The sequence below is a fragment of the Cyclopterus lumpus genome, chromosome 2 (genome assembly GCF_009769545.1).
Source record: "Cyclopterus lumpus isolate fCycLum1 chromosome 2, fCycLum1.pri, whole genome shotgun sequence".
NCBI lineage: Eukaryota > Metazoa > Chordata > Actinopteri > Perciformes > Cyclopteridae > Cyclopterus > Cyclopterus lumpus.
In genome coordinates this window covers 5,584,481-5,608,622 of record NC_046967.1, presented here as the reverse complement: position 1 = coordinate 5,608,622, position 24,142 = coordinate 5,584,481, and the positions used below count along the sequence as shown (strand labels likewise).

General features: G+C 43.3%; 1 protein-coding gene and 1 long non-coding RNA gene across 2 annotated transcripts; one reads left to right on the top strand and one right to left on the bottom strand.

The window, feature by feature from the left end:
* The first annotated feature begins 3,202 nt into the window (after nt 1-3,202).
* LOC117745393 (transmembrane protein 47-like) lies at nt 3,203-22,112 on the top strand. Its single transcript, XM_034553684.1, has 3 exons — nt 3,203-3,431; nt 17,925-18,065; nt 21,763-22,112. Exons 1-3 carry the CDS (start codon nt 3,203-3,205, stop codon nt 21,939-21,941), a joined length of 549 nt encoding a protein of 182 aa, XP_034409575.1. The 3' UTR covers nt 21,942-22,112.
* Nucleotides 8,125-21,888, bottom strand: LOC117745399. Its single transcript, XR_004611232.1, has 3 exons — nt 21,743-21,888; nt 17,858-18,130; nt 8,125-8,307 (listed from the first exon to the last, which is right to left on the bottom strand). It is a non-coding gene; the product is annotated as an uncharacterized LOC117745399 (long non-coding RNA).
* Nucleotides 22,113-24,142: the final 2,030 nt, after the last annotated feature.

Genomic DNA, 24,142 nt, shown 5'->3' with positions numbered 1-24,142 from the left:
AGTGAGATGGTGAGATGTACCAACTAAGATGTCCTGCTTTTTTCATTAGATAGTTCAGTGAGGCTCCTGGTCCAAAGTTGGCCAGAAGGGTACTGAGATTTTAAAGCTCTTGCAGGAGCTATATGACTATTTTTTAACATGTTTGTGTTAGCTGATAATACATTCTTTTTAGTCCAAAAAATTGACTGTCTCTTCTTTGCAACTCTTAAAATGCCAAATTACGTTTGCGTTCTCTCCGTTCCGACTCACACATATACTTAGCAGCAACAAATGCACATATTTAGTCACGTCTGTGGCTAATAAATATATACAAATGCACAATTTAAAAATAGCCCTGGATCTAATAACATGAAACTAAAGAAGGTTATTTCCCCCAAAAAATCCAGGTAAGCATTTTCTGTATCTTGAGGACTTGACACATTTAGGGTGAGGATCTGAGTGAGAACTTCAGCGAACATCTCTGACTGTCCCTGTAGTTATTCATCCAGCTACAATCCGCAGAAGACATGTACTGCATGTACTGAGCACAGACTGGACACGTCCGCTCAAAAGGAACATAGATGCAGTTTGTCGAGTACCTTTGTTATTCTTCCACTGAACGTCAATAAAGGACATCAAAATCAAACATGTCCTTGGTAGCTTTTAATTTACTGACAAAGTACCAGAATCCCCTCACATGCATAACATAACATTTTAACTGAGTCTTGCTTTGGATTCACTTTAACTCTAATGTGATGTTGTGTTCTACTACAAAGAAACATTGTCGGCTGTGTAACACGATCAACAAAATATACATCGTTACTGGTCGAGCAACAAAATCAGCATATTCCTTCATTATTCAGCAACATGGCTCCAATTGAACTTCTATTTATTGGATCAAAACAAATGTTTAGGGGAATGAAGATGGTGTTTCTGTGTGAGAGGCAGTGCGTCTCCAGTTTTGTTCTTATTAAACTGAATAACTGATGAACAGTAAGTCTATTCATTAAGACCCTCTGTCTTCATCTCTCTCACCTCTATGTTGCCCTTCCCCTCTCTTCCCCCTCTGCTCCCCTGCATTCCTCCCCGCCTCCTTCCGTCTCCCTCTCATCATCGCTCATTGTTGTCCTGATGGAGAGTAAACAAGGCCATATATTCCTTCCATCTCTCTCTCTCTCTCTCTCTCTCTCTGGTTTAATAAACATATAGATGGTTCTCTTCCTCCCTAAACCTGCTCACCCCTGTTCAGTCTCTTCTGTCTCATTATGGCTTTGTCATTAGTATGCAGAAGAAACAATATTCCTCATCTGCCTTCTACTTTCTCCGCTGTCTGTTCTCCTTTTTTCTGTGCTGTTCTTTGCTTCTCACTCAACTGCAACTCCTTAATGAATAATCTCAGAATTAATCAAAAATCTTGCTTTTTTCCCTTTTCTTTCTGAACTCATGTATAAATAGCTTATGGGGTAAGAACATGTATATTATTTCAAAGGATACATTTTCCTAAACCAGTGGGAATCAGCTGTTAATGGTATCAGTTTTACCACCAGCCTTTAGGCCTCACATGCTCATAGCATGTGCAGCCCGTTTGCTTTGTATCGGCATTGCCATGGTGAAAACTGAGTTAATATTATATATTCTTTTATTTTATTTTTATTTCCTCGTTTCTCTGAAATTTTTATTTTTTATATTACTGTGGTGAACTTTCCTAAATGTTTTCCCACTTGTAGGTTCTTACCATAACGGTTTTCAAGGTGTATCTTTTTGTTTCCCTGGGGGGGGGGTGTCATTACATGTTACACCGCTGGGCTCACGCCTCAGAGAGAATGCACATTTGAAGCAAAGTTTTACTTTGTTTTGTTTCATAAATAGACATCATGTGATACACACTGAGATACAATGTCGGTATCCATTGTGGAAACCAATTATTACTTGCAAGATTTGGTTCGCTGACAATGCTCCATGAGTACCTTTAAAATAAGAATGTTTGTAACTTACGTATATAAGTAAAGATACATTACGTACGTTACGTATGTTACGAACAGGAAAAGCAGTCTGCTAAGTCAAAGTCCTCCTGTTTGACCTGTCCATCCACCACGACTGGAGAGATATTCAATTTACTATCATAGAAGATTAAGAAAACCTGGAAATGTTAAAGTTGGAAGCGTTGCACTTTTGATTAAAATCACCATCAAGTTTTTTGGAACAAAAGTTACCATATTTAGCGGAGAAGTGATGTACATCTCTGTTAGTGGCAGTGATCTGTCAATCAGTAAGCCTGCCCTAAAGCATACCCTGCTCTATGGTCTAATTGGACCATTATGGACCATCATTTACTAAATGAACATCATGCTGTATTGAAGAAGACTTAACACTAGAGATTGAGACCATAAACTCATGTTTACAATGTTTACTGAGGGTATATATTTTCTATAGACTTCTATACAACCAGAGGGGTCGCCCCCTGCTGGTCAGTAGTTTTAGGACACTTCACTCCTGTTGGGTTGACAAACCCAGAAATAAGATTGATATATTTTTAATATGTTAAAATGAAAGAAGTTGTGGGAAAAGGGATTTCACATCAGAAGTACAAACATTGTACAGTGTAGTAGAATATAGGCTTGTAGACTAGGCGTTAAAGTAAGGAGATCAGTTTGTTTGTTTTTACTTTGCTTGCAGGTTTGTCAGTTTTTTGTCTCTGAACCTCTGGATTCCTCACATCCTGATCTGGCTACGGCCCTGATGAGCGAGGACCTTTCTTTTCTGTTCTTATCTCTCTCTCTCTCTCTCTCTCTATCTCTCTCTCTCTCTCTCTCTCTCTCTCTCTCTCTCTCTCTCTCTCTCTCTCTCTCTCTCTCTCTCTCTCTCTCTCTCTCTCTCTAGGACCCTGTAGCACCTGCTGATCCCTGAGAGCCTTGACGTCAGCGCTGTAAACGGCGGAGATCTCAAGTGCGCGGCAGCAGCGGTGCCCACAGGCGCAGCGTCCGTCTACCGGGCAACGCAGGCGGCTGCGGCGGCGGCACCAGCTCCGTCACTCGGCTCAGACTCTCCCTCCCCCCCGCCCCCCACTCTCTCCCCCCCAACCCCCGACCGACTTTCGCAAATATCCACCCACCGCCTGGAAGGAATACATCCACACACACACATCGGCATCCTCTCCGGGATTTCGACCCCCCCCAAAAAACACCCCCCACCCCACCCCTCTTCGCCTCTCTCCAGTCGCGCCATGTCATCCGCTGTCACCGAGACGGACGAGTCGGCGCGCGGCTCCCCGCTGACGCCGCTGAAGCTGGTCGGGCTGGTGTGCGTCTTTCTGGCGCTGTGCCTGGACGTGGGAGCCGTGATGAGTCCGGCGTGGGTGACCGCCGACGACCAGTACTACCTGTCCCTGTGGGAGTCCTGCTGGAAGCCAGCAAGCACCGAGAACTGGCAGTGCAGCAGCACGCTGGGTTCAGGTAAACTAGAAACAGAAGTTACTATACAAAAATATCATAACAGACGCTTCATTGGTCCTGTCCCGTGATCATCCACAAGTCATTATTTCTAATTAAATGTGAAGTGCTTCCAGCTTAAATATTTTGATTATCTTTGAGTTTTAATCTGTGGGTCATTTTAATATCTCAACTTGGACTGGGAAATATTTGGCATTTTATGTTTAATCTAAAAAATCAGTAAAAAGTTAGTTGCAGCTCTGAAGTGCAATTTTAAGTTTGATTTATGTTAAAAGAAAAAAAGGCATATCACTGTTCGAATGGTAGGATGATGAGGATTTTCTCCCATTTGTGAGACTAAACCATGTTTACAACTGATGCTGTCAGCCTATTCTAGGGGAATACAAGTCTTCTGCTCAGGAGCTATAACGTGCAGAATCTGTTAAAACTCACAATGATCAGCATCAAGATTACAGAGTGAGACGCCAACTCTCCTGGGTGTTGCCTCTTACCTGTGCCTAATTCATTCTTTTCTCAAAGCAGGAGGAAATAAAGAAAATAAATGGTGCTGGCTCCATACAGAGCTCATCCCGTCTCGCTCCATTTAAAAAAAAATGTTATGATGCTTCCCTCTTCTTTTGTTGTCGAGATAAACAGCTTCGTTGTTGAGAGGAGAGGAGAGGTCTTGCAGTTTGGGGCGGGGAAGGAGGGGTAGATCTCGGATGTTGGATTGGTTTCCAGGGAAACCAGAGTTCACAGGTGTTACTTTAATTGAGATGGTAGTGGCTTTCTTTACTACCACTGTGGCCTGACTGGTGCTAATTACACCTGGGGGCATTAAAAAGGAATAATTTAAACTGTCTAATCTTTAAACTGTCAGACACCATCTATATATTTGTCTGTCTGTCATACACCCTTCCACCCCTCTATATTCACCACTCATCTGTCCATTCCACCATCACTCTGTCTTTAAGTCTGTGCTGTCTCTGTGGGTGGGATGGGATCATGATTGTGTGTGTGTGTGTGTGTGTGTGTGTGGTGGGGGGGTCTGCATGTCAGTGTGTACATTAGTGTGTGTTTGTGTGTATTTGGCTACCGCGTTGAGCTGACCTATTTCTGGACATTCTCCTCTGAAGCCCAGCTGAATATTTTATGTCACACTCTGATTTCTCTGTTGCATCTCCACACCGCCTCTCTTAGGACCTGTACACACACACACACACACACACACACACACACACACACAAATGATATATAACCTGCTGGTGCCGGCTCCCCTTTTGGGAAAGTGTTTGTACAGTGTAGTTTTAAAAAAAAAATTAGTTTACCGAAATGGCCAAATGCTACCAAGTCTCATATTTGGCGCTTTTGCAAAAATGCATATGTTTCTGTTTAAAATCGAGATTTTAGAACAAAATGATGACCGTGCATGATGGTGCCGGTGTAACCGGGAAGTAGATTGTTTGCTTAGTTATTTTAGTTATTGTATTAAAAAATGGTGTACTTGATAATGAACATCGTCCTCTATAATCTTCTTCTATAGAAGATTATAACAAAATGTGTCAAACAGACACATTTTGTGGAAAGAAAAGTTGTCGAGAACAAAATAAGCATTGAGAAGAAAAGGAAAGTCCTCCATCTTGTGTCCGTCGCCCTCCGCAAAGCAGCAAACCGGGATCTCAAATGTCCGCTTGGACACGCCACATGTCGGCAGGAGTAGCATTATAACATTCTGGATTTAACTGCATTTAACAGATGGTAGTGTAGACAACAAGGTCATCAATGCCTGTAATCTGATATCCATGTCACTTGTAGTTGATCGGTAGTCAAAGAAGTTGCTGTTTGTTTTCTTCCGTGACGAATTCAGGAAGAACACGTCGTGACTGCTTAGAACCCAACCAGGTAACGAAAGCGGGTGTCTGCGTCATCGTTTTGAAAGATCTACGTTTCCGCCAACTCACACTACGAGTCCAACCCGCTAGCGTTTCCAAACCCCTCCATTTTTGGGGTGTTTGAAACCCCGAAGTAGCCTAGACGCTTCAAAATAATTTAAATAGAAACGTAGTGGTGTGGAGTTTCACAGTCATAATCACATTTCGGATGTTGGCATGAATGTTTTTTTTTTCAATGAGTCTGGGTTCTGTGTTTCAAGACGTCGCTCCGGTGGGTTGCAGACCCAGGTGTTATGCTTGCTATATGCACTGAGGGCCCATCGCACCCCTAGTGCTCATCTCACTCCTTAAACAGCAAAGGGCCCTTCGGCCTTCACCTAGTGTTCAGCGTAAGTTATAAACACTGAGGGGCCTGGCGGCCGTCAAATTCAATGAAACATGCTCAATTGTGCAAAACAACATTTTTCACTTGCTTGAGTTGGTTTTTGCCTTAAATGGAAACGCCTTTGCCAAATGGAGGCTGCGTCTACTTCTTCTTACTTGGTTTCACTGGTGGATTACAGCCATTAAAGCGGAGCCGACACCACCAACTTCTGACCAAACTACAGTCAGCGTAGCTGAGTTCATTTGGTCCAAATCAGTTAATGGAAATCATTTTCCAAAGGTTTGCTTACAAATTTGCTTGGCAACTCAACGGAAAAGCAAGGCTTTTAAACCAGTCACTGAAGCAGTGTGTGAGAGATCAGAAGCTGAGCCGCTGCTCATTGTGGCTCCTCCGCTAATTGTCCCGTCATCAAACATGAATTAATTCATGTAACCACAATGACAAAAGGGCTATCACTTTAACAAATGGATGAAGCAATGTTACATATTTCATGGGAGTTTTCGATATTGATGGCACAAGTCGACACTTCAATCGTCAGCTGCCAACCAGAGATCAAGTACTATCCTCCTTCTCACCCCACCCCCCACCCCCCAAACCTCCTCCTGTCCGACTCAACCACCTCCGACTCATCTTCTCCTCCTTTTGTCATCTGCTCCTCCTCCGACAAACCCTTTTTATTTCTCCATTCCTCTTTGTTTTCTTACATATCAAAATGTCACACTCAATCTAGAAAACAAAAAATATCTGTTTCATGGCTTCAAATGAAACAGAAGCACAATAAATTACTGGGGGCTATTGGTACCAAATATGTTTGTCATTGACTTGACCATGACAGATTTCAGGCTGTTGGATTTGGTTATGGGGTAATGGGAACCATTTGGTGAGCTTTTCCAGATTATCGGTCAATTTTGCACATGCTTTGTTCAACACATTAATTACATATAAATTCCAAAAGATGTACTCAAGTTTGTAGAAAGGTGTGATTTGAAACCAATTCAAACTAAGAAGTGCCATTTTTGACCCACGTTCAAATTCTTTGTTGTCACTGATTTGAGCTCAGTCACCACTAAGGACCTAAGGAACCTTCATGAATGCTGCCTCCTCGCTCCTCTGCCCCTCTCATCTTTCTTCATCGGTCTATCGATCCGTCCGTTGCTTTTACTCCCCCAACCCTTTTTCATCTGTACTCTCAAAATGAATTGTCTTGTCCTCAATACTCAACCCTCCTCCCATTTCTTCTTCCCATCTTCTTTTTGTTTGATACTCTCTCCCATTCGTCCTGTCCTTCTCTCCTGCCTCAGGGCTTCATTGTTACATTTACTACTGCAATCATCTTCCCTTTGTAATTTCACCATCCCTTTCTCCAGGGTCAAGTCTCTCCCCCCTTTTTCCTTCTCTCCCTCTCCTCCTCTCTTATCCCCTTCTCCTCTCCTCTGACTCCGTCTCCCCTCGCAGTGAGCCGAGCCCCCCGGAGACACCTGTTCTATTTGTAGCGGCTGAACGGGGAATGGGAAATGATGTGGCATTCAGTTCTGTGGTGGACAGGCAGACAGGGGAATAGCCAAGAACATACAGCTCCCACTTGCCATCCTCAACACACACACACACACACACACACACACACACACACACACACACACACACACACACCTTTTTGGTGGATACAAATCAAGCTTTTACAGTGTTTACAGTATCACAGCAGCAGTATGTGGCAACATATAAAAGTCTTAAAATACACAAATTACATAATAGAAGAACAAAATGTGCCTTAAATATTTTAATTACAGTATATTCCTCTGGTGTTAGCTTGCAGTTATTATATAAGTTTTTTCTGGATAAACCTCTTGTTTTTAAACTTTCATCCGCCGTGTTCACTTGGAGACAGGCTCTTATTTTCAGGTTTATTTGCCATATTTTGGTTTATTTATACAGTGTTTTCATTAGTGTATACAAGTCTGGAAACGGTACAACCATGGCGAGAGCAGAGAGAATTCCATATGTTTTGTGCAGAATAACAAATAACAATGCCATAAATCATAAATCGCCGTGCTACGGCGAGTCTTTAAAGAAAACATGCTTTTCCATCCAGCCGGCGGGATTTGGGGTTCAGCGGGTTTTAAAATCCACTGTGATTTACAGATTGTTATCATTTTCCTTTTCTTTAAGTTTACGTTAGAGCTTAAACAATTAGTTGATCAATCCATCAACATTTGATGTTACTGTAATTTGAATAAAGTTTGGTAAGTTGGTCAGACAGATATTATATTAATCAGATATTTGAACACCACTTTAGTCTCTGGGAAACCCAGTTAGCTAAAGCTATTTCTATAACATATAACATTTTATAGATTAAACAATAAATTGAATCAAAGCAATCAGTAGAATAATCAATTATTTATTTTTTGATTATTTCAATCAGGAGGGACTTGTATAGAGTTTAACAATAATTTATTACAATTGCATATATTTGAATAGTGCAAAGTCTTTGGCGATTGGACTCCATCCTGAATTAGGATAAGGAAAGGGTTGTGATGCTGATATCTGCTAAGGCAGAATCCCCCCTGGAGTCCTGCTGTAACACGATGATGAATGAGGAGCAGGATTGGATGCTGACTGGAGGAGCCTGGGGGGTAAGAGGGTCACATCTGTTTGAGATGAAATGAGAACTGACAGCAGCAGAGAGGAGAACCTATTTTAAAGTTTGACAACAGTGATGTGATTGGCTTACAGAAACTGCGCAGAATCTGATTGGTTAATTTAATGTGCACGCCCCACAATCAGCTGATGGAGTAATTGCAGGGAATTAGAGACTGAAATTATGAATGAACAGGAGTGTAAAGAGTGTCTTCATGACTGAACTTCTGCTTGAGCTTCATTAGTTGCAATGATACTTTATTTGCGTCTTTAAAAGTGATAACAGGAAATGGTGAACACATTCTGTAGCCAGGTGCTAATACAAACCTGGCTACAGAATGGAAAGTATAATGCACTGAAAGCCGAAGATACAGTATGTACTGTACTCTTGATTTAAGTGGCAACCTTCCAAAGAGTGAAGCCAATGCTGAAAAGCCTTAAACTTGCATTCTCTCTACTGGCCATCAGGTTGTGGTTGCAAAAAGAAGTTATTGTATAGAAGTCTATGATAAAATAACTATACTTATGTCTTGATTTATTCAAGTCTTCTTCAGCATGAATTTAATAAATGGTCCTAGTTAGAGTCAAATAGACCATAAAGCAGGTTATGCTTTAGCGTCGCTACCTTGTGATTGACAGGTTGCTATACCGTGGCGTTTAAAAAAAAAAGTGTGCTTTAAGTTCACGAAACATTTTGGTCGTCTAAAAATGTCTTATTCTGTTGTACTTAGCTCCACCCTCTCAGTTCACTTAAGGTTGCAAAAAACTAAATGGCGAGAAGCAGAGAAGGCAATGCCGGAAAACAAAAAATGCTGACGGCCAAAACCCAAGATGCCGATGGTCAATAACAAAGATGGTGACTGCCAAAAACCAATATGGCGACTACGAAAAAACAATATGGCGACTGCAAGTAAGATCACGATGGCCCAAAGCGAGGCCTTAAAACGACAGTCCACATAACCATCGGGCAACAAAGTAGAAATACTTTGTTACTGTACTTAAGTCATTTTTTTGAATCTGTATTTTACTATTTATATTTCTGTTGACTTTCACTTTTACTTCACTTCATTTTGCAAAGAAAACTGATACTTTTACATTTCCCCTGAAACCTTCGTGTTATGTGCAGCTCGACAGGACAGGACCCAAACGCCGTCAACGATGGAAAAGCAACTTTTATTGCTAAACAGGATTCCAAAACAGGATTCCAAAAAACCAGGATACAAAACATGCACACAAGATCTTCCACGATCTAGACAAGACGAACCGACAAAGGGGAATGACATGAACAGGACTTAAATACAGAGGGCTGGTGCAGGTGATTGGACACAGGAGGAAACAATCAGGAACAGGGCAGACAATCACAGGGACAGGAAGTGAAGAGAAACAGAGGACACGAGAGACAAGGACTTCAAAATAAGACAGGAAACACGAAACAACACTACAGATCCTGACATAACCCCCCCCTCAAGGGGCGGATTCCAGACGACCCAACACAGTCCCCCAGGGTGGGTGGAGGGGAGCCGGAGGCGGGACCAAAAGCCTGGCAGAAGAAGTCCGGGGGACGGGCCGGAGGACGACCACCAGGAGGACTGACCTGCTCCGGAGGACGGGCAGGAGGACGGCCACCAGGAGGACTAACCTGCTCCGGGGGACGGGCAGAAGGGCGACCACCAGGCGGACGGAAGGGCTCTGGGGGACGGGCTGAAGGACGGCCACCAGGCGGACGGAAGGGCTCCGGGGGACGGACAGGAGGATGGCCACCAGGCACATAGACCTGCTCCGGGGGACGGGCAGAAGGACGGTCACCAGACGGACAGACGGACTCCGGAAAACCGGGCTCAGGGGAACCGGGCTCTGGAGCCGTAGGTCGTGTCAAAGGAAGCGGCCAGGGTGGCGACCGAACACAGGGAGCCTGAGTCGGCCGGGGCGGCGACGTGACCCAGGGAACTGGGGTCTGCCGGGGCGGCGACGTGACCCGGGGAATCGGGGTCTGCCGGGGCGGCGACAGGACAAGGGGAGCCGGGGACGGCCGGGGCGGCGACGGGACACGAGGAGCCGGGGTCGGCCGGGGCGCCGACGGGACACGAGGAGCTGGGATCGGCCGAGGCGCCGACGGGACACGAGGAGCTGGGGTCGGCCGAGGCGCCGACGGGACACGAGGAGCTGGGGTCGGCCGAGGCGCCGACGGGACACGAGGAGCTGGGGTCGGCCGGGGCGCCGACGGGACACAGGGAGCTGGGGTCGGCCGGGGCGCCGACAGGACACGGGGAGCTGGAGTCGGCCGGGGCGCCGACAGGACACGAGGAGCTGGGATCGGCCGAGGCGCCGACAGGACACGGGGAGCTGGAGTCGGCCGGGGCGCCGACAGGACACGAGGAGCTGGGATCGGCCGGGGCGCCGACGGGACACGAAACTGCGGCGTGGACTGTGGCGCAGCGTCGGCAGGAACCGGCATTGACTGCGGCGCAGCGTCTGCAGGAACCGGCGTAGACTGCGGCCGAAGCAGGACCATGTCTAACGCTCGGAGGGACTCCATCATGTCCCGGAAAGCGTCCTGGGATAAGGCAAAGGAAGCAAGGGCCGGCCGGAAGTCCAATAGGTCCCAGGAAGTTGGGGTTGGCCGGAACACGGAGGCGGCAACAGGAACGGGCGAGGGCTGCAGCACGGAGGCGACTGCGGGAACCGGAGTAGTCTGCGGCACAGAGGCGGCAGCCGGAACCCTCCACCGACGCGGTCCGGAGGTTTGCGCCCCCCACTCCGGGGCTGGGCCTGGGTGACCTCTGCCCCTGGGGCTACGAGGCCCCCCATAAGCCAAACGGGTCCCGTTGAAGGGGTCTGGTGCCGAGACCCTATGGGGGTTGTAGTTCCCCTTCTGGAGGCTACGAGGGCCCCCATAGGCCAAGCGGGTCCCTTCGAAGGGGTTTGGTGCCGAGACCCTATGGGGGTTGTAGTTCCCTTTCTGGAGGCTACGAGGGCCCCCATAGGCCAAGCGGGTCCCTTCGAAGGGGTTGTAGGCTGGGTCCATTCTTGGTCGGTTCGTTCTGTTATGTGCAGCTCGACAGGACAGGACCCAAACGCCGTCAACGATGGAAAAGCAACTTTTATTGCTAAACAGGATTCCAAAACAGGATTCCAAAAAACCAGGATACAAAACATGCACACAAGATCTTCCACGATCTAGACAAGACGAACCGACAAAGGGGAATGACATGAACAGGACTTAAATACAGAGGGCTGGTGCAGGTGATTGGACACAGGAGGAAACAATCAGGAACAGGGCAGACAATCACAGGGACAGGAAGTGAAGAGAAACAGAGGACACGAGAGACAAGGACTTCAAAATAAGACAGGAAACACGAAACAACACTACAGATCCTGACACTTCGTTATTCGCTACAAAATAAAATCTATCTTTCGAAAAAAAGTGAATCATGGGACCAATGTCGGGCACTGTGGTGGAACACAGACTCCAAGCAAGCAGGTTTGGTGGATCAGTGATGCTAGCTTGCAAGTTGGTTAATTACGTTATAGCGCAATTGCAAACAAGTGCTGTCAGAGATGCGGTTTTTTGATTTCCTGTGATGCCCAGGATGATAACTTAGCTAGCGACTAGCTACATGAGTAGATAACTGATTTCATGTTGGAAGCAGAAATGGAAGCACATGCTACTCCCGCAACAAATAACGGTGGTGACGAAGACCAACACCCGTGGCTATATTTGCGAGAAATGTTTTATGGCGACTGTCGGTCAGTGGTTAGCAGGGCCGTCGGAATACAACTTCTTCATAGTGTCATATTTTTGAGAATTATGATGATAAGTTCAAAAGTATACAAAAGTATACTTATGTACAATATATTATGTTGAACATTGTTGCTCCTGGATGGATCACAGCCAACCCAATTATGTTCAACACAACTCCTTGTCCTTGGTCATGGTGGCCACAGCACTTATAATTCTCAAAATTCTGACCCTTTGCTTTTTTATGAACAGCATTTACTTGTACTTTTACTTTCAATACTTACTTTAATATCAGTAAATTACTTTTGATACTTAAGTACAGTAAATATCAGATACTTTAAGATTTGTACTCAAGTAGTATTCTCATAGGTGACACTTTTACTGGAGTCATTTTTGCAGTACGGTATCTTTACTTTTACTCAAGTATTGCTTTTGGGTACTTTATACACCACTGCTAACTGGTGACGTCTCGGTGACTACACACACCTTTTCCATACAGTCTAAGGATTTTACATTTCCAGCTGCTGTACAGGGCTGGTGGGATATGTTCTGGATTCAGGAACCCAAAGTACTACAGCAGCTAGTGTGACAGCTTGGAAAGGCTTTACAGTAAAGAAAAGAAAATGTGACACTGCAGTGCAGTAATCCTGTCACATGGCCAACAGTCATATTACAGCGAGAGGTCTTTCTCTCTGCGTGAGTGAGGAAGGTTCACTGAGCAGCACAGTGTGTGTCTGTGTGTGAGAAACTGGTGCGAGCGCTAATCAGCAAGTCATGAAAACAACCAGTGTGAGTGTGAGAGAGAGAGCAAGGTATTTGCAACAGTTGCAGTGACTGTATATGTATGACAGCGTGAGAGAGAATTACATTACCTTTGGATGCATTTTTCCAATACTGACAAGCTTGTTTAATAAATTCATCTTTGATTGAATGCATTTTAAGACTGTGATTCAAATGTAGCTGAACCACATCAAATGAGGGGGGTCAAATAGCATAACACCTTGTCACGCCCCTCGGTGTGTGGTACACCCGTCTGTATCAATGTAAGACACTCAGAGAAAAGGCTCTCTGAGTGTGATGACGTAGAATAAGAAAACATAGAACTTTCAAGTGAGAACAACGTGATGCCACGTGTTGTTTTCTTGTGTTCACAACATTAAGATTATCTTTTAATTTACAAATTTACGTACATGTTTAACATTTTATTTTCACTTTAGAAAAGTGATTTACTACGATCGTAGTGGAGAAGTAAAGATTTCAGTATGTGTATGAGTTGGGATGAAGCTCGAAACCTTTCAGCAGGACGAGTTTTTATTACATATGTTCCTCCATACTGAATCCATTTAGCTACTGATTTATGTATGTGGTATATCACAGACTCAACTCCACGTTTGTAACGTACATGACAAACACACTTGTTTTATGTAACAAAAGTACTAATATTTAACCTAACACAATAAACCTAAAAACTCAATCAATGTACCAAGGGCATTCGTTTCATTTCAACATGTGGGGACACTTAAAGTGGGGGGTCCGGGGGTTCCTCTCCCAGAACATGTTTCAGTGTCAAACAGTTGAATTCCTGCACTCTAGTAAATCTCTATGCACCAATTCATTGTGGAAAAGTCTTTATTCATGTAAAGGACACACATAATTCAGGTGCCAGGTGACAAATCAAAATATTAAAATATAATGTAATACAGTGCAGTAAGGCTTTCTGTATTGCTTTCAAATATGTATTCTCCTCTATATCAACTCTTCTAATTTAATGTTGTTTGCTCGGAATACCCTCTCAATCAATTGGTTGACTAATTGGTGGTTTTAGGTTCCAGCTGACTAGTAATTTGTTGTGCTAGTAAAATAAAACTATTCCAGAAGCCCCATTTCAATTGTAAAAGATATAGGCCAACTCAATATTACATCATCAGGAGCTGGACTGTCTGCTAGTGAAATCCAAGATTACATCCAATAACATTAAAGAATTGCAGAACAGAGCGTCATCAGTTTTCTATAATATCTACAAACACTGCACTGATTTTAGTTTTATGACTGTGTTTCTGTATAAATTGCTAGTCACCTCACACCACGGATAGCTGTCTTATTGATAGCTGTCAGTTTCAAGCGGTTTCAGAAACAGTCCAGGAAAAAATCACTGAGGTCTGGACCTCGTAATCAAGCTGTCCACACCCAAAGAGAATTTCTCCATGCTGGTCAACAAGTACTTCTGCTCCTGTGTGTCTGTTCTCTCCAAAGATAACAAGTTCCCTCAGATATTGGTACAGTCTATAAACCTGTGCCCTTGAAACCTACAATGGAAGTTTATTTTGAAAAGACACTGAATGCTAAACTGTATATTTCTAGTGAACATGAAGGTTTATTTTAAAAAGACACTTTTTGAGGTCCTACAAGTCTGACATACACATTTTGTATAATGTTTTCCATTGACAAAACACAGGCTAAATGTGTGTGTGTGTGTCTGATAGACAGAGAGATGGGATTCTCACTGAACCATGGCTGCTGACATTAGTTTTGATTGGTTATTTGATGCCTTTCGCTTTCACGCTGCCATTTGATTGTCCGCTTCCACAGAGGGCAGCTGTGAAAGCAGCTCTGCGCTTTGAGGGGAATGTGAAAGTTAAATATGAAAGGACGGTGCACCACCTGATCCTCCTGAGAGCCTTTTAATTTAACCCTCCACCTCCATACATCTGTCCTTGTTGCATTACTTTTTTTACAGGGCAATGTTTTTTGGGACAACTCTTCAGGGGGGCAACATAATTGTAGTTGCTTTTTGTTGAGCCGACTTCAAGGGAAAAAAAGAATTTTAGCCTGAAGTGCTTTACCTCAAACATGAAGCAAATAGATGCAGAGCCTGGGAAATAGAAACTACAGGAATATCTTGTTCCAATGAAACATTATATTGAAACTGAATTAGTGTTCTAATCAGCAGCATCCTTCAAGATGGAGAATGTTCTTAATATAAGATGCTTTTTATCTCTCCTATCTGCTCTCTCTATCTTCTCTCCTTCCAACTGTCTCCCCTCTCTCATCTTTAATTTCCTCCTTTCCTCTATGCCTCCCACTATCCACCTCTGCCTCTCATTTTCTTAATATCTCACCTCCACCATTCATCTTTCATGAGCTTTTTTCTTTTTTACCTGACTTGAGAAGTAAATTGACACAGCCTAAATAGCCGTGCTGTAAAATACTAAATACATCCACTTCAACAGCCCTGTAGTATACCGTTGATGCCAACTACTGTGCTACTGTGCATATGCCTACAACTAATTATTCATACATTTCGGTCATAATCATTGAATGTGTTGTAACTCTGTAAAGCTGTTCATTCTGTACACATGACATCTATTGCATCTGTCCATCCGGGGAGAGGGATCATCCTCTGTTGCTCTCCTGAAGGTTTCTTCCCTTTTTTCCCTGTGAAAGGTTATTTTTAGAGAGTTTTTCCTGATCCGATGTGAGGTCCTGGGACAGGGATGTTGTATGTGTACAGATTGTAAAGCCCCCTAAGGCAAATTTGTAATTTGTGATATTGGGCTATATAAAATAAACTAAATTTAATTGAAATCTGCTTTGCATCTGTACACATCTGTATTGTTTCCTGATAAAATCTATAACGTGATCCCACAATGTATCGGAATAATATCGGGAACTTTGGCACACTATTTTAGGCCGTTGAGCTGTTGACCCTTGGGTTCTGATGATTGTGTAAGATAATTGTCCCATTAGCAACTGAGCTAACGAGCTAGGTATTCGACAGGTCGCGAACACAACTCAACTTTCAGAGGAAAGAATGTCCGTCTGTGAACACAGTAACCAGTTCCTAACACATTCATGATTACCTCCTCTCACTACCACTCGTACGCTTCTGGCTGGCTAGCTTGTTAGCTCACCAGCTACAGCTAGTTTGCCAGCTACAGCTAGTTTGCCAACTGTGTGTAGTCACTTCACATCGAGGTTCTAGAACCACATATTACATGAAGACACATGGAATCGTTTTGCTGTGACATCTAATTCGTGACAAGGCCCTAAAGGTTGTTCAGACATAAAGAAAAGTTATGTTATTTGTTATGTGCCCAAGTCCTGACTGTAAAGAAATTAGCTTTAAGCTAGCTAGCGAGGTAGAGGTCAATCTTGAGTGTGCCTGAATGTAAGAAGTGGATGTTGTCACCCATTGAATTGTAGAATGAAGTTTTTGAAGCCTCGAGTTCGCTGATTTCACCGTCGCCACCTTGAATTACGTCTGTTGTCATGTTGTTTGCGGAGGAGTGATTTAGAGACGGTGTATACAGATCTGGTAGTGGCAACGACCTGTCAATCGCAGTAAGCCCGCCCTCAAGCAAACTCCGCTTTATGGTCTATTTGACTCGAAATGGACCATCATTTACTAAATGAACATCATGCTGTATTGAAGAAGAATTGAAATTAAATATTGATGCAATAAACTCATTTACTGAGGGAATAAATTAAGTGAGAAATTATTTTCCTATAGACTTCTATACAATCAGACTTCTCTTTGCAACTGGAGGGGTCGCCCCCTGCTGGTCAGTAGAGATAATGCAAGTTATAAGACAATTCGTCAACCTTTGTTGACACTCAGGCGTCAACCTTTGTTGACGCCTGAGTGTGACATGATAATAGTACCTATTTTGGGTGTGGTTTTATGTGAGCGCGTATCAGTGTGTGTGTGTGTTCTGGTTCAGTGCGCATGAAGCCACACTGCTCCCTATATATAAAAGCGGACAGATTTTTGATAACATGCCAGTGAAGCTTTTTAGCCGAGGCTTTTTGTCAGCTCAGGTATACTAAGTGCTCTCCCTCTCTCGCTCTTCATTACTTTCACTCTGCGCTGCTCTGGCCCCAGCCCCATCACGTCCTCCTAACCTCCTCCTCCCCCCCTTTGTCCTTGTAACGTCATGTTGGTGCATCTCTATTTGCATGTGTCTCCTCTTTTATCTTGTTATCCTTCCTTACCCCATTCCCCTCTGCTTCCTTCTTTACATTCCCTTTCTTTCAACCTTGCTCCTTTATTCTCTCTAAATGTTTCCCTAATGGCATCACTTTTCCTCCCCATTACCTCTTTCCTTTCTCCCCTTCTTCAACCTTCTTTGTTCCTTTTAGTTTTTTAAGCATTGCTTTTATTCCGTACTCTTCTCATCCCATTCCCTTCCTCTCTTTCACTTAACCTAGTCCGTCCTTTGTCAATCCATCCTTCCTTCATCTTTATCCTCCTGTCATCTTGCCTCATTTCTATATCCTTTGATTCACCACACCCTCTCTTTCCTTTCACTTTCCAAACTTTACTCCCCAATGTGCCTCTCACTTCCTTGTTTTTATTTCACCCTTACTGTACGTGTTCATACTTCCTTAATTTGACCGTCGTTCTTTTCCCTTCTGTCCTTCTTTTCCTTCTGTCCGCCTCATTTCTCATGTCTTCCCTTCCCTTCCACTTCCAATCCCTTTTCTCTCTTCTTTCTTCCTTCTATCCTTCCTCCTCAAGACTTCATCCTATTTCATTCTTCACCCCTTCCTTTATTAAACCTTCTCTACTTCCATCCTTGTTCGCCCTTTAGTCAACATACTTGATGGTGGAAAAGGCAATGAATGTCAAATAAAATAATATGTCTCTTGCGGCTCCATCTCTACTCCCAGGCCACCCTCGAGGTCTCGTAAATTTCATTTTTTGGTTCCGCAATGTTGCATTTATTCATGACAGTTTTTTAAATTTCATTTTTTTGTATGCGACATGTTGCATGCACGTTGCCTTCTCGTGCTGACTTACTTTTCTCACTTTCCTCTCTTCATTTCCTCTCCTCCTTTCATCCCCCTCCTAACCACCTCCATTCCAGATTGGCAGGTTGCTACGCTGGCACTGTTGCTAGGGGGTGGAGCCCTGGTGCTGATGTCGTTCCTGGTCGCTCTGGTTGCCGTGTGCATCGGCACGAGACGCCGATTCTACACACCTGTCGCCTTCATGCTCTTCGCAGCAGGTCAGCGCACACACAGCCCTGGGTCGAGGGCCACGCGTTCATTATGCGCTAAAACACGCACACACCTAATGACACACACAATTAGCCAATTTAGACAAGGTAACTGGAAGGTTGCAGGGTAAGCACATTGGAAAGTGACATGCATTTAAATTATAATCCTTATCATTAAATAAGCACACACACACACACACACACACACACACACACACACACACACACACACACACACACACACACACACACACACACACACACACACACTCCTTTCTCTTCACTTAGAGAGAATCCTATTTTTATGAGTCGGGCCCGGCGGGGTCACGCCTCTCCCTTTAATTTCCCCAGTCAGCCCCAAATCTCAAGTTGGACAACCGTCAAGTTTCCACATTTCCCCCATTTCCAACCTCCCGGAATAATTGGAGAATTAATTTTTTTAGCCATGAAAGGTTTAAATTTGCAAAACTGGATGTGTTGCCTTCTGAATCATACTGTGCAAACCACAGAAGTGAACTCTACGGCACTAAAGAGGAAATCTTACTTGAAGTGCCCGTGTAGAGATTTAGAAATAACATTGATTTCTTATGAACCGGGAGTCTTCTCATCCAGTAAAAATACCTTAAAAGCATGTATGAGAATAGATAATGCATAAACGGATTGGAATTAAACCATTAAATTCATATAATCATTTTGCAGGCTGTGGCTAATGAGAAGCTTTTCTGTCTTTAGCTTCAACAAAGCAAAGAGTGTGCCATTTCCAGCTTAAATAGAGAGGTACAATGTGAGAAGAGCCTCAGGTTCCAGACATATTTCCTCCCACTGTAAATTCACTGAAATAGGTTTTTACATCACTAGCTTCCAAGTGGTGTTTAATTTATTCAAATCCAAACATTTAAATCTTATATACATACATACACACATATATATACATACATACACATATATATATATACACACATTTTCAATTCAGTATATTTTGTATAGCCCAATATCACAAATTTGCCTCAGAGGGCTTTACAATCTGTACACATACGACATCCCTGTCCCAGGACCTCACATCGCATCAGGAAAAACTCTCCAAAAATAACCTTTCACTGGGAAAAAAGGGAAGAAACCTTCAGAGAGCAATAGAGGAGGATCCCTCTCCCCGGATGGACAGATGCAATAGATGTCATGTGTACAGAATGAACAGCATTACAGAGTTACATAAACACATTAAATGAATATGACAATGTATGAATGGACCTCCACAATCCATGAAACAGAAAGAGATAGAGAGGAGGGGGGCGGGGCGCATCCGCAGGGTCCATGAAGTCACAAAGACTCGGGGAGGAAGCAGAGTTAGTAAGGTGCAATGGCGAGATGTAAATGCATCCATAAGTAGAGAGAGAAGAGGAAATAGGTGCTCAGTGTATCCTAAAACATCCCCCAGCAGCCTATAAGCCTATAGCAGCATATCTAGGGGCTGGACCAGGGCAAACCTGATTCAGCCCTAACTGTAAGCACTATAAAAAGAAAGTCTTAAGTCTATTCTTGAATGAGGTGACTGTGTCTGCCTCCCGGACTGAAAGTGGAAGCTGGTTCCATAAAAGAGGAGCTTGATAACTGAAGGCTCTGGCTCCCATCCTAATTTTGAAGACTCTAGGAACCACGAGTAGTCCCGCATTTAGTGAGTACAGCTCTCTAGTGGGGCAATATGGTACTACAAGCTTCTTAAGATATGATGGTGCATCACCAATCAAGGCATTGTAGGTGAGAAGAATTTAAAATGAGATTCTTGATTTTTTTTTTTTGGAAGTGCTCCAATGACCGTCACCTATCCTTGTCTTAGAATTAATATGACTTTTGCTTCCAGATGGATGGCCAAAATAACTGATATTACTGCAGCGGCATCTCACCTGTAAACCTGCACCTAAACACTAATGTACTTAAAGGATTTCAAGAACTGATAGCTTTGTCAGCCATTAATGTTGGCTGCTGTTGGCACCATTTGCTTCTAGCCGCTGGCTCAGACATCTGCATGTTCAGAGCCGTGTGCGGGGCAGGCGGTATCGGTTGTCAACCAATTACACGGTGCATTAAATCAAAGAGCACACAACTATATATAGATCTGGTCAGAAAAATTATCAATTGGAGTCAGTATTGTTTAACTGGAGAAGTATCAATACCAGTGATACTATGATAAAGATACTGTGGCAGACAATAATGCACTGATACTACATTTCTAACAGGATTGCCTCATTTTGCTACAAACTTCAGAATAAAAGAAATAATCTGAAAGACGATCCCATATTGACTGTGGCTTTAAAATATTAACAATGCTAGTGCCTTTAAAAGGCTGATCCTACTTTCAGGAAACCACAAGAAGTGTAGAAAACAAACTTCTTTGTTCAAACTGGATTACGTTGTTCATCGTTTTCTACACCATGGATTGGAACCCAAATGTGCCTGTACCACTCATTACACTTTAGAGAAGCCTTTTACTTTGAAAAACTCTTTGATTAAAAAATAATCAATACTTCAAGCACAAATCATTATTGAATATATCATTTTAGAGCTTAGAAATTCTATTTGACATAGAAACAATTCAAAAACCCTACCTGTCAAAAAGCCTCCATAAGCAATATCTTAAAAGCAGAGCACGGAGGCAAAGTGTGTTTGGGGTGGACGATAAAGAGACCCCTTAGTGAACGATAGATCACAAACACACCACTAGACAACTAATACCCCTTTAAAGCAGTTTTTCACATCTTCTGTGTTAATATTTGCGTGTTTTTGGAAATCATACACTCCGTGTTGTTGTTTTTTTAATGCAGGAAAGTGCCAAAGCTTGTTTATGTTCCCACAAGATGAATTCTCTTTGAAGAAATAACCATTGATGTGCTCTCCTTTGTTCCACTGCCATCCAGCTCCCCCCTCCCTTTTTAAACATCTATGTCTCTGCCCTGTCCCCTGTTCCCCTTTTCCCTCCCAAAAGTCATCCTGTTTCCTTTGACACTGAAGTCCACCTCTGTTTCTCTCCCCGTCTCTTCCTCTTCTTCTCCACCATCGTTCCCTCCCTTCGCTTCTTGCCCGATCAAGTTTGATTTATTTAGCGCTTCCAAAATGAACAAACTGAAGAGAGCTAAATAACATTCCCTCTGGGCTCTTGACTCTCTTCTCGACCCAGTCAATGCTAATTTTGGTAGTTTTAAAAAAATATTTCTAAAGTGTTTTGTACGTGACTGCTGAGAAATGTGAATGAAAAAAGTGAATTTGACTCAATCCCATTAACCCAATCTCATTAAAATGTGCAGCAAACCTTTACATTAGAGAACGTTTGTTCAGAATATCCCTTTAATTCAATAACTAGTAATCGATATACAATTTAAATAGTGACCCCCTACTGTGGAAGAAAAGAGGACCAACATCTTTCTATGTTGACTCACATATTTGTTCAATTCTACAACTGTTTTTGAATTGCTAAATTGCACAGTGCATATATAAACATAAAACATTTCATACAGAGGGTCAACACACAGTTGCTATATAGGCAAAAATAATGGGCTTTAGAAACTTGCCCCCTTTAAGAAATGATACCTTGATACCTTGCCCCCTTTAAGAAATGATACCATGATACCTTGCCTCCTTTAAGAAATGATACATTGCCCCCTTTAAGAAATGATACCTTGCCTTGGACTTACCGTCTGCTCGTCTCCCCCAGTTGTCCTCCAGGCCTGCAGCTTGGTCCTCTACCCGATCAAGTTCATCGAGAGCATCAACCTGAGGATCTACCACGAGTTCAACTGGGGCTACGGCCTGGCCTGGGGAGGGACCATCTTCTCCTTCGGCGGAGGGATCCTCTACTGCCTCAACCCCAAGAACTACGAGGAGTATTACTAGCGCCGATTGAAAGTTAGAACCCGACATGCTGAGGGAGGTATTCAAGAGTTTTGTTCTTTTTTTCCTTCCGACTCAATTCCCAAGAACTGTAAGGAATGCTATACACTGTATTTGAGCCAATAAATGTATCGCCACAAGCTTCCTCCCGGAGTGATGCTGCTTCAGAGGGATTTCTTTTCTCGCCTCATTCAACAAAGTGCTAAGGCTGCGTATTTTAATTCATAGCCCTAACATCACCAGGTTGGTCGTTGGGAGGGGACATAAATCCTCAGGCTGGGCATCAACCCCCTCCGACTCACTTGGTTTGGAGTTTTGTACTTTTTTTCGTTCTTTTTTTCGAAGCTCTTCACAAGGACGTGGAAGTGGATCAGACACCACACTTTGCGCTTCATAACTTTTCATAAGGCAGTTAGATTCCTCATGGGGGGAAGAGGTGAGGTGAGAGGTGTGGGTGGGTGGGGGAGTAAAATAAGGACACTCCGCTCAATATTCCGTTATCGACCTACTTTGTCTGTTACTGTGGCAACGCCCGAGGTGTGCACACCGGCTGTCGTGATTGATTAGCCGCGGTCGGGAGGTGTGAGACAGGGCCGCGCTTGGCTGCCTCCGAAGGGCCCGCTGCATTTCGATTCCCAATGAGCTGAGTTCCTTCCTTCCTTCCTTCCTCCCCTTCATCCTGTTTGTCAAAAGGACAGATACGGACTCCACTGGGCATGTTTACATGCACATCAATAGTCAAAGGACTCTGCAATTTTGAGCGCAGTAATGCGATTATGGACTCTGGAGCTGAAAGATGTACAATCACAGAAACACCTGTGGAGGCCTCTGACTTTTATTAGAAACCCCGTCGGGTCATGTAGACGCCTTCGTTTTAGTTAGCCAGTTCCGGTGGAGCTGAAATGGAAGTGTGGCCTTTTAGCTACTTACTGCAGTCCACTATACTCAAGGTTTTATTTCAGAGGGGTTTGTGTATTTGTGTGTGAGCTTTTGAGCTGTTTAGTAGCCTTATTATTGCTAGTTACGTAAAGTGCATACATTCTTTTACAAACTAATTCACTAATTTCAACTCTCAACCTAAACAGATTGTTTGGTTGCGTCATGAACCTAAAAAAAACAGGTCAACCTACTGTGAAAGTTTATTTTGAAAAGAAACTGTATGCATATAACAATGGGAAACTGAGCGACAAAGTTTGAAGTGTAGGGCCACTGACCTTACTTAAAATCACATTCAGTTTTTGTCTATATAGGAGAACCTTAAAGATAAAGTTATTGTTATTTTTAACCCAATAAAACAGATATACACACACTGCAAAAGGTTGCAGTGTGTATATATATATATATATATATATATATATATATATATATATATATATATATATATATATTAACCCTGAGTACTGTACACAGATCTTCCTCTCATTGCCCGAACAGAGACTGTGTTTCGCATTACCTGCCTTGGTAAAAGAGACTGTCGTCTGACTCCTAGAATGAGGAATCAATGCATTATTGTATGCATGTAAACACAGCCACTGACGCTAAAACCAGATCAGCGGATCCACCGATGAGTTCAGGGCCTTGTTTCATTATCACCAGACTGCTGTCTGCTTGCGTAGTGAATTTCAGGGATCGGCCACTGCACCCAGAGGGTTAGATTATGGTAGGAAACAAGCCTGGCATGTTGGCACACGAAAGACGGGCGTAGAGACAAAAAGTGGGATTGTATCTTACACCAAAGCATCATCACCTTACAGAAAAGAACATCTGATAATCACTCATGTATGTCCCAACAGGGTGATTTAAATTTAAAGAACGTTATCTCTTTTCCCCTGTTTCCCCTGGGTTAGCTCTAATCAAGAGTTGATTAGTGGAGGTGGAGGGTGCAACGCAATGTCTGGGTGTAAAAAGGGATGGAGAAGCAAATAAAATAACTTCTATACTGATTTTATGACGTGATAAAGCAGGTGATGATGCAATTTCTGTCTTTCATCGATTAAAAACATCTATGTTTTCTCTCTCAGCCCCGTGTGCTGAGTTTACTTTCCTAACCCTGTGTCCTCCCTTCTCCCTTCAAAACTTTCAAAAGTCAAATGTAAAATAGGTATTCTCCAGATGACATATCGGAGATACGGGCAGCATCTCTCTGCATTGTCACATATTAACGTGGAGCTGTCAAGCAGACTCACACCTTAACAAGATGTACG